Here is a 16775-nt window from a genome sequence, read left to right as displayed (position 1 = left end):
TACTGCCAGACTGAAGAGGTGGCCACTAACCTGGGCAACAAGCAGTAAACATTAAAAATCACTCCATTTTTGAGAAGTTGCTCGCTGGAAAAGCACTTTGCAATTTTGTCCATCAAAGAACATGTGAATAAACCTTTACATTTTTGTTCAATACAATTATAATGTCAGATAGATTATATTATTCAGTATGGGATGAGAGTGAGAATGGAGAAAAAACCCAATCCAAGGCAAAAGAGAGTTGAAACCTTCCCTCCATCTTCCTGAGCAATGATTTTATAGTTTAGAATTAAAACCGTATTTGCTAAATTATGCGTTATCCTCATCATTATTTGGTAACGACTGTTAGAACCTGTCGCGGATAGAGTTAATTAATGTGATGCAATATAATCATTTAAACAGATGCAGAGTTTGCGTTAAAACAAATGGTGTAGTAAAACGTACGTGTAAGATTTCATAGAGCTGACCTTGTTAGTCATTTTACAAAACGTTACAATGTTACAGACCCTGGGAATGAATTCCACATTGTCCTCATTGTACGCTCCTGCACGCTCCATCACTATCTTATTCACAGGAGTGTTTGAGTCTGCATATTCACTCGTCAGACATCATTCATTTTGTTTCATTCATTTAGCTGTATTTTGGATTAATGTCATTCCATTTTATATCTTTTCCAATCCAAAACATAGAGAGCTTGCTACTGTCAAATCATTCTTCATAAGGGTCTGTGCATTTTTGTGTACATGGTGCAGGGGGGATGCACACGATTTTCTGCCTGGGTTACAGTACAAGCATTGTAGATGACAGTTTATGAAATCTCATCAACACACCGCAGACATACTCTACAGAGGAAAACGCCCGTCACCGCAAAATGGAGATCTACAGCATGTCATGTTCACTTATGCTGCTGATTATCAGGTAAATTTCACTTTTCACAGTAAAATATGCAAGGAACATTTGCAGATTTTGCTGTGGAAAGTCCACAATAGATCAATATTTCCCAGTGACATAACTTGTAACTTGCAGTCTCCAACAAGGTCTCCAGTAGTGATGAGCGAGTATGTTCGATTAACCCTTTCAGCGAGTATGCTCGGGCGAGTACCGAGTATCTTCAGCGTACTCGGTGATATGTTTGAATCACTCCCGTGTGCATGATTTGCGACTGTTTGACAGCTTTAATACATGTGAGGAATGCTTGTTTCCCAGCTATATTTTTTTACATGTGTTTTTTGCGCATTTTCTTTAAATGCTGTTTTTTTTCTGGCTTTCCATACAAGCCTATAGAGAAAAAAAAGCACCAAAAAACACACAGTTCATCAGCTCCTTTAGACACACAGTGCGCAGGAGTTTTCATGAAAAAACATCTACTTTGCTTGGACAATTAAAGGGGTTTTCCCACAAACAAAAATAAATTTTAATCAATAGATTTTGGAATGATAATAACTTCCACAACTGAATGGGTTTAAATAAAATGTTCCTGTGCTGAGATAATCTTATAAATGTGCCCCTGCTGTGTACTGTGTAATGGCTGTGTCTGACCGTGCAGGAGCATGGTCTGATCATACCACAGCTCCTGGGCAGGGGGGGGGTGAAGTATACAGACATTACACCACTAGATCCCAAATGATTCTTTCTTTGAAGTAAAATATTGTTTAAAAACAGGCAGGGAAATGTTTTACCTCACAAAAAGAATCAGCTGTGATCCCGCACTGTCCTGTCTGTATACTCTTTTGCTTCCTCCTCTGCCCAGGAGATGTGGTATGATCAGACCATGTTCCTGTACGGTCAGACACAGCCATTACACAGTACACAGCAGGGGCACATTTATAAGATTATCTCAGCACAGGAACATTTTATTTAAACACATCCACTTGTGAAAGTTATTATTATTCCAAGATCTATTGATTAACTTTGTTCATGGAACAAACCTTTTAAATGCAACAGATTTTCTGCACAAAATACATCGTTGAAAAAACTGCAGTATTTATGCTATGCAGAAACATGGCCTAAACCAGAACTTTGTAACTAATAAAGCACTAGAGACACTCCGACACCGTAGTATGGTCATTGTGAAACCACAACAGGTTTTCTTAGCTCGATCTTGTCTTGTCCCTAGTCCAATGTTCCATGCCTAATGGTCTTTCCATGTAGACCACCTCTGTGGACCAGACGTACAGAAATAACGCTCCACCCGGCAGTCACTGTCTCCCAGATCCGCCTTGGAAGACATTTATAAGACGTTGAGGATTATATGAAGCTGATAAATGACATGCAGTGCTCCTCTAGCTTGGCTATATACAGCCTTGTACACACTTTCATTAATGCCAGCGCCTCGACACCAAAACTGTAACATGTGAATAGAAAAACTCTGTCTTCATACTAAAAAAAGAGAAGATTCCTAATGTCATTTCTGAGTGGAAAGTTGTAGCCTGGGAGTATTATTCATGATGCCAGCGTGTCTGCCAGGTATTAATGTGAGATTTCTTGTAGCGTGTCATGTTTTGACATTATTGGGTCAACGGCGGTAGATGCCAGCGTGGACTGACGGCTCCTAACCAGGGAATGTGTGTGTGAGGCAGAATGATTAGATGATAGAAGATCTGCAGCCTTGGTGCTGTGTATTGTGAGAAGTACACAATCTACAGTGTGTGCCGACAATAGCTGCCGTCCGGGGCTCCCGCATTCCCGGGATGGTATGGAGGCCACTTGTGTATTGTTCGCCTCACACAGACTCTATAATGGGCGCACTCAGTCCTCCGTCTCTATAGGTTCTGTGCCTCATTTGTTGGCCTTTGTATGAACTTTTTCTTCAAGTGCTTGTTTACATAGTCTTGAGCCAAATTCTGACACCGTAATTACAGCGAGAGACATTTACTACAGCCCGAAGACATCGGCGCTGCTTTCTGTTCCAAAAGAATAATGAGCGTATTCCAGATATCCCAGAGCGGTGGGGAGGAGTGACAGTGACAATGCAATGCGCTTCAAGACATAACATGATTTGGGCATATGCCACTTGCTTGGTCTTGTTTCTGCTGCAAACAAGTGGCACATATGTTACTGGGTGTCTAAATGGAAAAAAAAATGTAACTGGGAATAGCAAGATTTTGGAAGTTTTGATCGGTGAAGATTCAGGTCCTGAGATCAGCACTGATTTCTGAAATGAATGGGAAAGAAGCAATCCGCTGCGCTCTTCACAGAGCTGAAGACAGCCTAGCAGGCTCAGCGCTCTGAGGAGCTCTTCTGCACCTTTTATTTTAGCAATTGGTAGGGGTCTCAGGACCCAGATACTAAGGGCCTGATTCGTCAAGATCAGCATTGTTCACGCCGGTCTTGAAGAAGAGATGTGCTGGAGTCAGAGGTGTACTCCTCTTCATGAATCCAGAGTACCGGACGAGTGGCGTACACCTCTCCGTGCGCCTCGCTACAAATCCTACTCCAATTCCTGCTGGAGTAAGATTTATGGAGTAGCAAATTTGTCAAGAGGTGGTTGTCCTGCTCCAGCTCTGCTTAGTTTGTTAGAGCTGGGTAAAAATGGCATGAGAACCCCAAAAGTCGCATCATTTTTGTACTGCCTCCAGTTGCCCCCAAGTGATGCTATTTTCAACGCTTTCGAATAATGGTGTAAAAGCTTTGATGAATCAGAACCCTAGTGATTAAAAGTTCTACGATGTTTCTGTGACATGACAAGGTTTTTATTTTATTTTTTTTTTTACAGTTCAGTTACCCTTATATATAGAGTCATGGGTGATAACTGCCGGCAGAAGGGTCATTTGGCTGACATGTCTAATGTCTGTCTCACTATTTTAAAGTAAGAATTGTGGGTAGGTGATAAGTGAGATGGGCAGTGTAGCTAGAATTCTGCTTTGCCACGTTTTGCCAAATCAGTGTGCAATCACTTGTTGCCAAATTTGAGAATAAAATACATAACAAAAATGGCAAGAGGGAAGAAAATGGCACATTTTCACATCTATGAACTGCTATATTAAATTTGGCCTTACACAATTAATTTAATGCAATCTTCCTCTAGAGAAGTAACATTAAGTAACAAATCATGAGAATATATGCAGCATCTTTTTTTTAGACTCCATTGACTTCTTTTGGGAAGTCAATATGGTGATATTAGAAGTTATTAGCTGTATTGACTTTTTGGTGCATAATGATTTTTCCACCAAATTAAGGAGTTTAATTTTTTAAAATTTTGTCAACAGCCATTACTCTGCTCTTCTAATATTTCTTTCCCTAGTACATACATACATTTTGTTCCCTAATATTGGTCCTGTCTCTATTCCTCAATTATTTTGCATTCCAGGCAAGTATTCTAATTGTGTTTAAGATGAAGGGTATCATTGAAGTTGTGTCTTCAGTTCTCAAATTGTGCAAATCTGCCACAAATGTGGCCTTTCAGAATTGTTTGGCTTATCACTAGTCTTAATAGAGGTTGGATATTTCTATGGGAAACCCCCCTCTTACCTCTACAAAAAAAGTAATGGATTTTGGATGCAAGCAAGTTTGTATATGGGCCTCATTCAGACGTCCGTTTTTCACAGGTAGAACATGTACCCATTATGGTCTGTTCACATGTCAGTAGTTTTTTGTGAACTGAGTTCTCAAAAACTCAAGGACACATGTCCATTTTTGATCCGAGTCGTGGATTAAAATCACCAGTACAAGTCTATGGGTCCATGAAATTCACCTACAGCAGACGGATGGCATCATTGTGTAATCTGTGTGCAGCCTGCAGTTAACATTGCCAAGTATAAGACAAGATTTAGTTTATTTTTATTTTTGTATCACTGAAAATCACTGATGGTAAAAACTGACACTGACCTAACGCGAATGAAACTTGGATCCAAAACACTGATGACGCTTGGATTGTGTTTTTACATACGAGAAAATTTACCGGTGCCTGATGTCAATTTTGATTCTGGAGTGTGGGTTCATTTGTTACAAATGTGCACCAGATTTTCTTTATAAAATATTTGCATTTTCTGCACTAGGAAACTGTTTGCCAATTTATGCTACATTTTATTCCTGTTACAATTTTCCAATATTTTAAGTGCTGTTACATTTTATATATAGGACATGCACTAAATTCATACATCTGAGCTCTAAATAATGTGCACACATACTTTAGCGGGGAATTTACTAAGGCTGACAATTTAAATGCCAATCTAAAACAGTAGGGTTCTGATGCACCAAAGAATAAGGTAAGATGCACCAAAGTAATTAAGAAGAGCAAATGTCTTAATACATTTTTATCTGTCCATGTGCCAGAAAATGTAATGCATTAATTTTTGGTGTAAATTATAGTAAATCGGTTGAGACAATCCGCTAAACTCTGTCGAATTTTATTGTTACTTAAGAAGTGTTAGGAGAATCACAAAACAGAAAATGTCTTAAATATATGCGCAAAAAAAAATATCCAAGAATATTTCCAACTTTTTACATCAGCCATATTATACAAAGCGAACTACAAGGTGGTCCACACTCCCTGGATTGCACAGGCACTGCAAGTGAAAACTATACTAAAGCACGACATCAGTGTTTTTTCTATTTCATTGATGGAGTGGTGCTACTAATCTAAGTTCCCTGACCATACTATTTTACTCACCTGCTGCCGTCTTCAGCTTTTCCCAGCGGCTCTGGTCCCGTGCTGCCATCTTGTGACAGCAACTTTTGTCTGACTAGAAGTCAGAGGTAACAGTCACAAGCTTTCAATTGAAGTCTATGAGGCCTTGTGCTGACTCTCATAGACTTACATTAAGTAATGACTTCTGGATCGCCCAGCAAACACTGGAGCGATCTGCAGGTCTCAACCGGCAGAAGACCGACTGGTTCAGCGCCGACAACAGACGAAGATTGCAGCTAGTGAGTATATTACTAGGGTCAGGGAACTGACATTAGTGACACCACTCCAGTGGTAAAATTAAAAAAACACTAGAGTTATGCTTTAAAAAACTCTGTATAATTCCCATGTTTCTAAGGGACTTCTAGGTACTTTAGTTTCCCAACAGGTTGACTTTTAGGAAGTTCACCATCAATTTTAGAATTCAACTTAAACTTATTACGATCAACCACAGTGCTGCACTGCCCTACATATCGCCTTACTCTATTTCTTCCACCCTACCAGTGCTGTTTGTCCTGCCAATGATGTAAGTCTGACACCCTCCTTGCTTGAGAACGGCTAAAGTGGTGTTGAAATGTCACATCACTTTTCAGATTACAATTGGTTTCTCACCCAAGTTTGTGTCCTGCTTCCTCTTCTTTTCTACCATTACTTTTTTTGGGAGTCACCGGGACATTAATCCTCCTGGGGGGCACGCACCCTATTTTTATCCTGTAAGTCTGGAGTACTGTAGATCGCATTACTTTTCTGACATCCTCCATAATCCAAACCTTCCCCTCTTATCTCCGAGTCTCTTCTAAAGCTGCACTAGTTCTCTGGCAGACAATAGTGTTAATTCTCATTATCCACAGTTTTAAGCATGCCTAAGAACAATCTCTTTAAGCTGGTGAGGAACTTTCCCTATAACTCTTCTTCATCTATCCTTTCTACATTATTCCTCATAATCTGATCCCTTCATCCAACATTGACACCCACACTTTTTGTACCCTAATGCTCTTCAATTTATACCTACGCTGTAATTTTAAGCTGTATATGCCTCATTAGGATGCAGATACAGTTAAATATATTGGTGGAGCAGGAAGCTGCCAGCTCCCTGCACCACGATTCAGCTGTGCCATCTGAGGCTCAGTGGGGTAGAGTGGAGAGGAGCCATACTGGGGGAAGGGGGTACTGTGCAGCATCATATTGTGTTTGTGGAAGTGCTGTGGTGTGATCATTGTGTGGGTGGTACTATGAAGGCATCATACTGTGTTAGAGAGTAATGTGGGCATCCAAATGTGTGTGGGGGCATCATTGTGTGGGGGCACTGTGGGGGTTTCATAATGTGTAACGGAGGAGCTATGTTAGCGTCATATGTGGGGGCTATTGTGGGGGTATAATGTGATGCACTAATTCTGTGTGGGTCACGAAATGAACACTATATGTCTCTCTCTTGACCCCCAGAGCTGGGAGGTATGTTCTTATTATTACTATTGGTTCTAGGGTATATGAGATGGAAAAATGAATCAGTGAGCTCCCATTAGGAACATGATCTGATTTCTATACAATGCTACAGAACTTGTTGGTGCTATAAAAGCTACAGGAAATAAATATCTTCCCGTCAGGAAACCGCTTGGTGGGACCAGGCATTATGTCGGCAGGAGCCACTATTGCTTTCGTGCGTGGGCTGCGATAGTCAGTGATTCACATTTTACAGTGCTCTGCCTACAGCTTGGGAAATTGGTTCAGAGAAGAGGATATTTGACCACAGGGGAGGTCTTTATTTGGAACAAATTGGACTTTTTCTCAGTCAGTTCTCCTCAGAGGAAGCTTCCGAGCATAGCCGCGCTTTGTTCCTGCTCCTTAATTACCATTTTGTAAGTGTAATGATTTAAGGAGCGTAAAGCTCAGGACAATCCATGTATCTCGCACCTGCTGCCCACTTCCATATAATCCTCATGCATTGTCCCTACAAGGGTGAAGGAAGAGACAGAGTCGTAGAGTAAGGAAGGATGGAAGGAAAACAGCGATAAATCCGTCCAGACTCGCATGTATCTGGCCGCTGCTGAGCATAATGGGCATTTGCCGTAGACATGTAATGCTGGAGGATTAAACCAATTGACGGTCACCATGGTTACCATCTCCCCAGATACAACTCTGTTAAGACAATTGTGTATAATCTGCCATTGTGCGCGGGGCTGAGCCTTGCCTGTCACATTACATAAACACTATTCGTATTTTCGGCTCTTGTACATATGTATTGCTCTCATTAAATGCTATAGGGATAGACGATCGCATTATCACTTGTATTTGCCAATTGAGACATCACAGCTGAACGCCACATCTTGTTGAAACTCCTTCTTAGTGCACAGACTAAAGCTGCCCGAACGCAAAAGAGAAAATAGGATTTTTGAATGATGGTCGGACAAAATGGTCAACATGGGTGATGAAAGCTGATGGCAGGCTATGGTTTGTGAAAATGTGACCTGTTGGGTTTATTTTTTCTGCCGAGACCTGTATGGCACAATGGGCCGAATACAGCCGGTTATTTGGCACTTAGTGCTAATCCTAATATTTGACATGGTTTACAGTTTCTTTATCTATTGCCATGACCTGCCAGGTTAGTCTTTGGTCGATGGTCAGTTTGCTGGGAAAATTGATCTGACTTTTGCCATATTCACACATCTGTGTGTCACAGTCCGAGAATAGACCGTGATTTACATACTAACCGCGGGTCTACCAACATGAATAGACCCATATATATGCCAAAGCAATTGATATGCCACATAGAGGTGTACATAGAAATCCCAACTGAACATAGCCTACGTGTCTGATGAAGGGTCTTCACCCGAAACGTTAACGTAATACTGTACTTACCGCGGTGTAACCAATGGATATGAAATACTGACACTCAATCCTATCTGAAGCATCTTCAAGTGCCTTTAGGTTTGCAGCTCCTTCACTCTGTCCACTGTTGGTCTACAGGAGCTCAGTGGTGGCTCCAGAGGAACTAGCGGCCTTCTCAAGCTAATTCTATTTCACTGGCTGTGCCACCTACCTGTTTGATTTCTCCATTAAATAACCTATCCGGTTCCTTCTAGCATTGCATAATGACTCCCCTACCCCATCTAGCCACATGGATGGCATGGTTGCTATTCACTATGGCATCTAAAGGATTAAAATGATGTGATCAGTGAAAGATCCAATCAAAGAGGTACCATCAGGCTGTGTAAAACAGACAGCACCTGCTGGGTATGGAGCGGGCTCAGCCGGTGTGCCCGTGTCATACAAATCTTCCCGATTCTGCCATACATATATTGCATGTGTAGCACCCCGAGGGCTCGGTTGCTACAGAGGTATTGCATCTCACCTAGAGGTGTGATATCTCACTTCCAGGTAAGGATGGAGTGTGGATCAGTACCCCGACAGCTGCATGCACTACACCACATTTCCGGGGGGCAGGGTGACCGATATGCCCCTAAGTTGGGCACGACAGTCCCTGTCCCTGGCTGGAATGGGGGGAGGGGGGAACACCTAGGAAGGGGGAACCCTGTAGTGCAGGAGCAGGGAGGAAGCAGTTCCTGGGTGCACTAAGAAGGAGATATAAAAGGTGGGGGCCATCTTAGAGCAGCAGCCAGTCAGAGGAGGAAAAGAGCAGGAGCAGGGCTCTGTGGAGCTCTGCTCCAGGAGGCGGGCCTAGCCTGAGAGGCCCAAGACAGAGAGAAGACAGGGAGCAGGGCTGCTGCATGGGCTCTGCCCCACAGGCAGGCTCTGTCAGGAGGACTGGGCCTGAAGGAAGAGGGAAGAAGGAAGGGGAGCGGAGGAGGCTCCAGGAACACAGAGGAAAGAAGGGACCCCAGGGGTGTGAACCGGCTGGTAGCCACCATACGCCCGTATCCACCTGCGTAGAGGGGTCAGGCCAAGGGGGGAGACCGGTCCCCGAAACTAGTGGAGGCGAGGAACTACCCTCAGCTAGAAACCGGAGGCTGCGACATTTCAAGTGGCGCAGCCCCTCGCTACACCTACTAGGAAGGCACCATATAGGGTCCAGGGAAACGGAAGCACATTTGCCCGCCAAGGCCCGAGGCAGCTGGACAGAAGCGTGGTCACTGGTGGGGTACGACAGGCCAGAGGAAGGACACATAAAGGGGGTCCTGTGAAACACTCCGGAGATACCTGGGAGTCGGCCGAGCCCCTCACCTGGTGAGCACAGTGCGACGTGGGCAGCCGGTACCTGTAGAAGTGGTCTGGATAATAAGAACTGTGAGTAAAGACCCTGGACTGCATCACTGACTCTGTGTCGTCACTGCTACTCCTGCACCATCACCCCCATCCTCCGCATACACTGCCCTGAGGCTACACTCCTCCCGTGGGGAGTTGTACTACACTCTGCTGTACCCACAACATCAGCCTCAGCGGCCTGCCCTGCAGCGGCGGTTCATCCTGACCGCAATCCACGGGTGGCGTAGTCGGACAATTTATAAATAATAACAAACACCATAAATAGACTGCCATTTGGTTTGACCACCCTGAGCCACGGACCGGGTCATCGCCACGCGGAGACTACAACCCCCAGCATCCCACAAAAGGCCCGGTTCCGGGTTCCCCACACGGCCCAGGGGGCGCGTCACATGTCTAGAGAAGTGGGTGGTGTCAGGCAGGCGGTGGGGTCTTTCAGCATCGGGCATTCCCAACTCACTGGACCAAAAGCAGTTGTGTGGCTTCTATGCCACTGAATTGCCAAATACTTATCCTATATATATGGCCATCTTAAAGCAAGATCTACAGCCATGAAGAAATGTACAATGATAAGTTCATAAATAACTTGTTTTTTTGGGGGGGGGAGAATTTATGGTGACATCCTTATAAAGCCAGTCCATAGACTAACCATGGATTGTAGCCACCACTAGAGGGAACTTGGGAGTTACCGGCATACTGTTCTGTCACTAAGTTCAATGTACACAGTATGCAGCAAACTCCTAAGCTCCCTCTAGTGGTAGTTGCATGAGGCAAGAAACTTATAATTTAGTTTCTATCACTCTATCATAGAAATGGAGCTTTATATAAGATACAGTATATTAGGAGATTGAACAATACAGTATTTTAGACATATTTGGAGCGAAAAAAATATATAATGGTGTTAAGGGTTGGTATTCATTTTTCAAATGCGTTCTGAGTTAGGGGTACCTTTTCCGTCCCTGAAGAATTTCTTAGAATAGTGTCTCCATTTAAAGGGATCCTTCAGCATGTTTTTGCTATGTAATCTGAGAGCACCATGGTGTAGGTGAAGAGACCCTGATTCCAGCAATGTGTTTCAATACAATCAGTGTTTTATCAGCAGGAGATTATCACTACAGGACAAGCTTCCTTATGCCTCCTAGTCCAACCTTGCCCCTAATATTGAAATTGGGCAACTTTCTGTTGGCCAATCACTGGTGCGGGTGGGGTTATACAGGGCTCAATAGGATCCCCGTCATTTCCTCCTTACCTTAGGACCTGTTGAAGTCCAACTTTGATCCACTTCGTTCCCCTGCCTGCATATTTTTAGCTGCAAAGCAATAAATGACTTTTAAAGGGATGGTGAGTGCAACCTTTTTTTTTCTTTTTACATGAACTTGTTTGGCAACTATTTTCTCCAGGTTTGCAACCGAGATCCCAGAGTACCGGTTTGCAATATACTGTGTGGCTGGTAATTATATACCAGTGCTTTTGAAATTTTTGGTACCGATTTTTTTCTTTTTCTGCTCTTTATACAGGGTTCAACATTCTGACCTCTGCTACATCTGCAGCAGAGACAACTGTGATTCTATCACAACTGCTGCACCCAGTAAACTAAGTGGTACATCGCTGGAATCAGAGTCTCTGTCCCTACATCATGCTGCTGTCAGATTACAGAGCAAAAACCTTCTGACATATTACATTTAAGAGATCTACCTATTAGGCATCCTTGCTTATTAACTGTTTTGACGTTTTTTCCAATGGTGATTGGGGCCAGCCAGAACATGTCATTCTCTATTAAAGGTGGGGAAAGGGGAAAGGTGTTCCTTCATACATGTCTATGGACCTGATCCCATTGCTTAGTGAATCTGTTCTATTACCTTTAGTTCATGGTATCCAGTGGGGTGTAGAGTGACCAGTCCTGGCTGAAGGGCTTTGATCTGTGCTGGCATTATTATCCTTTTAGAATATGTGACATATTTCCATCTTCTGATCCAGTTTACACCATATGACATTACTTCTTTCTGTATAGTAATTACCGATGGATCACTGGACAGGCCGTCTCTCACTGATGACATGGGGAGTGACGAAGACTTGTATGAAGACCTGCAGTTCTCCAGTCATCGTTATGGAGGAGGCGGAGAACAGCTGGCGATAAATGAGGTACCTCAATGCCTATATGTCAGAAATGATGAAATAACTAAAAATAATTTTCAGGCTCCTCTTACATTAAAAAGCACGTCCATCTATTAAAAACTGTGTCTGTGTCCATTAGGATCCCTGGGGGTCTAGAGCAGTCAAATAATTAATTTTAATATCTCAAAGGCCACGGCCCCGCTATCAGTATTCGGTCAGTATTTTTTCTCAGGAGTGGGAGCCAAAACCAGGAGTGGGAGCCAAATGCAGAATTGGTGACTTGTTTCTATTCTACCTTTTCTCTGATTGTTCCTCACCTGGTTTTGGCTCCCACTCCTGAGAAAAAATACTGACCGAATACTGACCAAATACTGATAGTGAGGTCGTGACCTTAGTCACAAATCCATCCAACCATACAAGTCCCCCATCCATAAATGCCCCTCTTAGAAAACGTGCTTCAGTAAAGCACTTATGGTATCCCGCAGCTATTCTAATGGCTTGCATCAAATCTGAACAGGATAATGACTGTGGAGGACAGATATTGGAGAGGTGAGCTGTACAACTAAATAGTTCTCTGTATGATTAGGCAGAGTGATTCAGGGGTGCTCTCTCTTAAGGTTCGCTCACATAACTGTATAACACGGCCGAGCGCTAGCTGATCTTTTATCGGATAGCACCCGGCCCAATGTTATACTATGGGGCAGGTCAGAGCTGCGACTTTTTTCTCACGCCGATTTGGCACGAAAAAACAATTTCAGCATACTGCAAGTACATCCAATGATCCGATAACCCACACCCATTCAAGTCTATGGCTGTCTGTGAAACATCTGATTGCACTCGGATGTCATCCGAGTGCAGTCTGATTACCGCGGACACAGAATGGAGATGATGGAGAAATTAAGTTTTCCGTCTTCTTCACATCTGTGAAACAATTCTCTTATGTGAGGGAATATGATTACACTCATATGACACTCGGATCAGACTCTGACAGAGTTTAATCCAAGTGACATAAGCATCATTGACCCGATTCTCCTGCATCAGAGAATTGACGACCGTGTGACCCCGGACTTAGGAAGTGTGCAAACAGCATGGGAACAACATCTGAGATGTATGGCCTCACTGATGCACAGCTTAGCAGCAATGGTCCCCACAATGTAGCACCCTAACTCACTGCACCTACTAAAGAAACCCAAAATGAGGTTGGCAGCAGTGCTGAGGCGCTAGTGTAGATCTGAAAACAGGGGCAGAAGGTTCTTAGGCTGAGGTCAGACGGTCGTAGATTTTCTCATGCGAGAGAATCGGATTGATTATGTAAATGGCACTGGGATCAGACTCTGATCAGAGTTTGTTCAGAGTATCAGTTTACTGTGATCTGATTCTCTTGTATAAGAGAATCGTTTCACAGGTGCGGAGAAGATGGAGAACAAGATTTTTCTGTCTTCTCCATTGTCTGAGTGTGCAGAAATTGGACTGCACTTGGATGTCATCCGAGTGTAGTCTGATGTTTTCCACGCACCCATAGACTTGAATTAGTGAATGCGATCCGATTTGCACAGTCAGTCGCAGCAGCTGCAATTTTTTTCTCATGCTGAATCGGCATGAGAAAAAAACACTAATCAGCAGTGCCCCATAGTATAACATTGGGCTGAGTGCTATCCGATAAAACATTGGATAGCACTCAGCCTTAGGTCAAACATTAACCTCCAAGAAGTGCTAATTTCGGACCTTGAGGAGATCTGGTTCACATTCAGTGCATTTATACAAAAATGTGATCATGTGGAACCCAGGTTTTGCAACAACAGTATACAAGTCCCTTTACCCTTCCTAGTGAGTCCTTGAACTACTGATAACTAACAAGCATGTATTGCCATTACAATAAATAGCTGTGTACTTACAGGCTTAATCTCTGCTATTTACTGGTAGTCTGGGTTTATAGTTTTTTATCAACTTAGTTTTCTTTGTTATTGATGAAAGTCATGAATACGTCGGATGATCGTCATCATAATGCGAACTCTACGGGCTGTAAATATTGTTGTTGCCTCATATCTAGGGCTATCTGTTCTGTAGGGTAGTGAGACACAGGGGACTGATGAAAAGGAGCACGTCTGCAGGATCAGAATTTATAGGGTGTGTTTGTGTTCTGTTACCATAGAGACAGATGTGTTTGTGTAGGAGCTGTAGACATAAAACGGGTGTTTTAAATCAATACTATTGGCAGTTATTTCTTTTTTTTAATTTTACATGCAAATATTAGGGTACATAAACTTTAAATCATACCGATCATTCCAGTAAAATTTCAAGGGAACCTGTCATTAGATTCATACTGCCCGATCCACACTGCTGCATTTCAGAGAAAATACAGTTTTAAAAGCCAGTCAGGCTCTGTAGAAAGAGACCTGAGTAGTCCAGCGCCGCACCCAGCCTTCTTCTCCCTGCCCTGCTCCAATTAAATCACTGCCAAGTCTCTCCCATTTGTGTACATAGGGAGAGGTCTGTTAAAGGGAATCAGTGACACTGTAAGGGTGTGGACTGTATTACCCTGTTCCTGCCCCTGAAGACAACAATGGCGTAACGTAGATAAGGTCATGCATTATAATTATTATATATACAGTACAGACCAAAAGTTTGGACACACCTTCTCATTTAAAGATTTTTCTGTATTTTCATGACTATGAAAATTGTACATTCACACTGAAGGCATCAAAACTATGAATTAACACATGTGGAATTATATACTTAACAAAAAAGTGTGAAACAACTGAAAATATGTCTTATATTCTAGGTTCTTCAAAGTAGCCACCTTTTGCTTTGATGACTGCTTTGCACACTCTTGGCATTCTCTTGATGAGCTTCAAGAGGAAGTTACCGGAAATGGTTTTCCAACAATCTTGAAGGAGTTCCCAGAGATGCTTAGCACTTGTTGGCCCTTTTGCCTTCACTCTGTCGTCCAGCTCACCCCAAACCATCTCGATTGGGTTCAGGCCTGGTGACTGTGGAGGCCAGGTCATCTGGCGTAGCACCCCATCACTCTCCTTCTTGGTCAAATAGCCCTTACACAGCCTGGAGGTGTGTTTGGGGTCATTGTCCTGTTGAAAAATAAATGATGTTCCAACTAAACGCAAACCGGATGGAATAGCATGCCGCTGCAAGATGCTGTGGTAGACATGCTGGTTCAGTATGCCTTCAATTTTGAATAAATCCCGAACGGTGTCACCAGCAAAGCACCCCCACACCATCACACCTCCTCCTCCATGCTTCACGGTGGCAACCAGGCATGTAGAGTCCATCCGTTCACCTTTTCTGCGTCGCACAAAGACACGGTGGTTGGAACCAAAGATCTCAAATTTGGACTCATCAGACCAAAGCACAGATTTCCACTGGTCTAATGTCCATTCCTTGTGTTCTTTAGCCCAAACAAGTCTCTTCTGCTTGTTGCCTGTCCTTAGCAGTGGTTTCCTAGCAGCTATTTTACCATGAAGGCCTGCTGCACAAAGTCTCCTCTCAACAGTTGTTGTAGAGATGTGTCTGCTGATAGAACTCTGTGTGGCATTGACCTGGTCTCTAATCTGAGCTGCTGTTAACCTGCGATTTCTGAGGCTGGTGACTCGGATAAACTCATCCTCAGAAGCAGAGGTGACTCTTGGTCTTCCTTTCCTGGGGCGGTCCTCATGTGAGCCAGTTTCTTTGTAGCGCTTGATGGTTTTTGCAACTGTACTTGGGGACACTTTCAAAGTTTTCCCAATTTTTCGCCCTGACTGACCTTCATTTCTTAAAGTAATGATGGCCACTCGTTTTTCTTTACATAGCTGCTTTTTTCTTGCCATAATACAAATTCTAACAGTCTATTCAGTAGGACTATCAGCTGTGTATCCACCAGACTTCTGCACAACACAACTGATGGTCCTAACCCCATTTATAAGGCAAGAAATCCCACTTATTAAACCTGACAGGGAACACCTGTGAAGTGAAAACCATTTCCGGTGACTACCACTTGAAGCTCATCAAGAGAATGCCAAGAGTGTGCAAAGCAGTCATCAAAGCAAAAGGTGGCTACTTTGAAGAATCTAGAATATAAGACATATTTTCAGTTGTTTCACACTTTTTTGTTAAGTATATAATTCCACATGTGTTAATTCATAGTTTTGATGCCTTCAGTGTGAAAGTACAATTTTCATACTCATGAACATACAGAAAAATCTTTAAATGAGAAGGTGTGTCAAAACTTTTGGTCTGTACTGTGTGTATATATATATATATATATATATATATATACATATATAATATATAGTGTCATGTGAAATGTGAACTACAGTGGCATGTAAAAGTTTGGACACCCATGATCAAAGTTACTGTTATTGTGAAAAGTTAAGCAAGTTGAACATTAAATGATCTCAAAAAGGCCTAAAGTTAAAGATGACACATTTCCTTTGTATTTTAGGCCCCAAACAATATATATATTTTCATCTTTTACATTTTAAAAATTACAAAAAGGAAAATGGGCAAAAAGTTTGGGCACCCTGCACGGTTAGTACCTAGTAGCACCCCCTTTTGAAAGTATCACAGCTTGTAAACGCTTTTTGTAGCCAGACAAATGTCTTACAATTCTTGTTTGAAGAATTTTCATTCAGATTCCTGGGTCATCTTGCTTGCTCTGCTATTTTGAGGCCTAGTAACAGATTTTTAATGATGTTCAGATCAGGGAACTGTGAGGGTGTAGTATCGGCGTCTCTGCCCCCTGACAGGCAGAGACGCCGTCCCTCTTGCCGCCACGCTCTCCGCCTGGCGTCCCCCGGCGCTCCTGCTGCTGCCGGCTGCGCAG

At 42.9% G+C, this 16775-nt stretch overlaps 1 protein-coding gene across 1 annotated transcript in view; it reads left to right on the top strand.

Annotated features, from left to right (window-relative positions):
- Positions 1-16775, top strand: part of ARHGEF4 (Rho guanine nucleotide exchange factor 4) — a 215989-nt gene that overhangs the window by 157471 nt on the left and 41743 nt on the right. Inside the window, 1 exon segment of the mRNA XM_073674475.1 lies at positions 11853-11983. Within this exon segment, the coding sequence (XP_073530576.1) occupies positions 11853-11983 (131 nt within the window).

Source organism: Phyllobates terribilis, unplaced genomic scaffold (genome assembly GCF_046119375.1).
Source record: "Phyllobates terribilis strain yellow unplaced genomic scaffold, ASM4611937v1 Scaffold_3__8_contigs__length_932513732, whole genome shotgun sequence".
NCBI lineage: Eukaryota > Metazoa > Chordata > Amphibia > Anura > Dendrobatidae > Phyllobates > Phyllobates terribilis.
The sequence above is the reverse complement of the archived record's forward strand: the minus strand, read 5'-3'. Positions and strand labels throughout refer to the sequence as shown.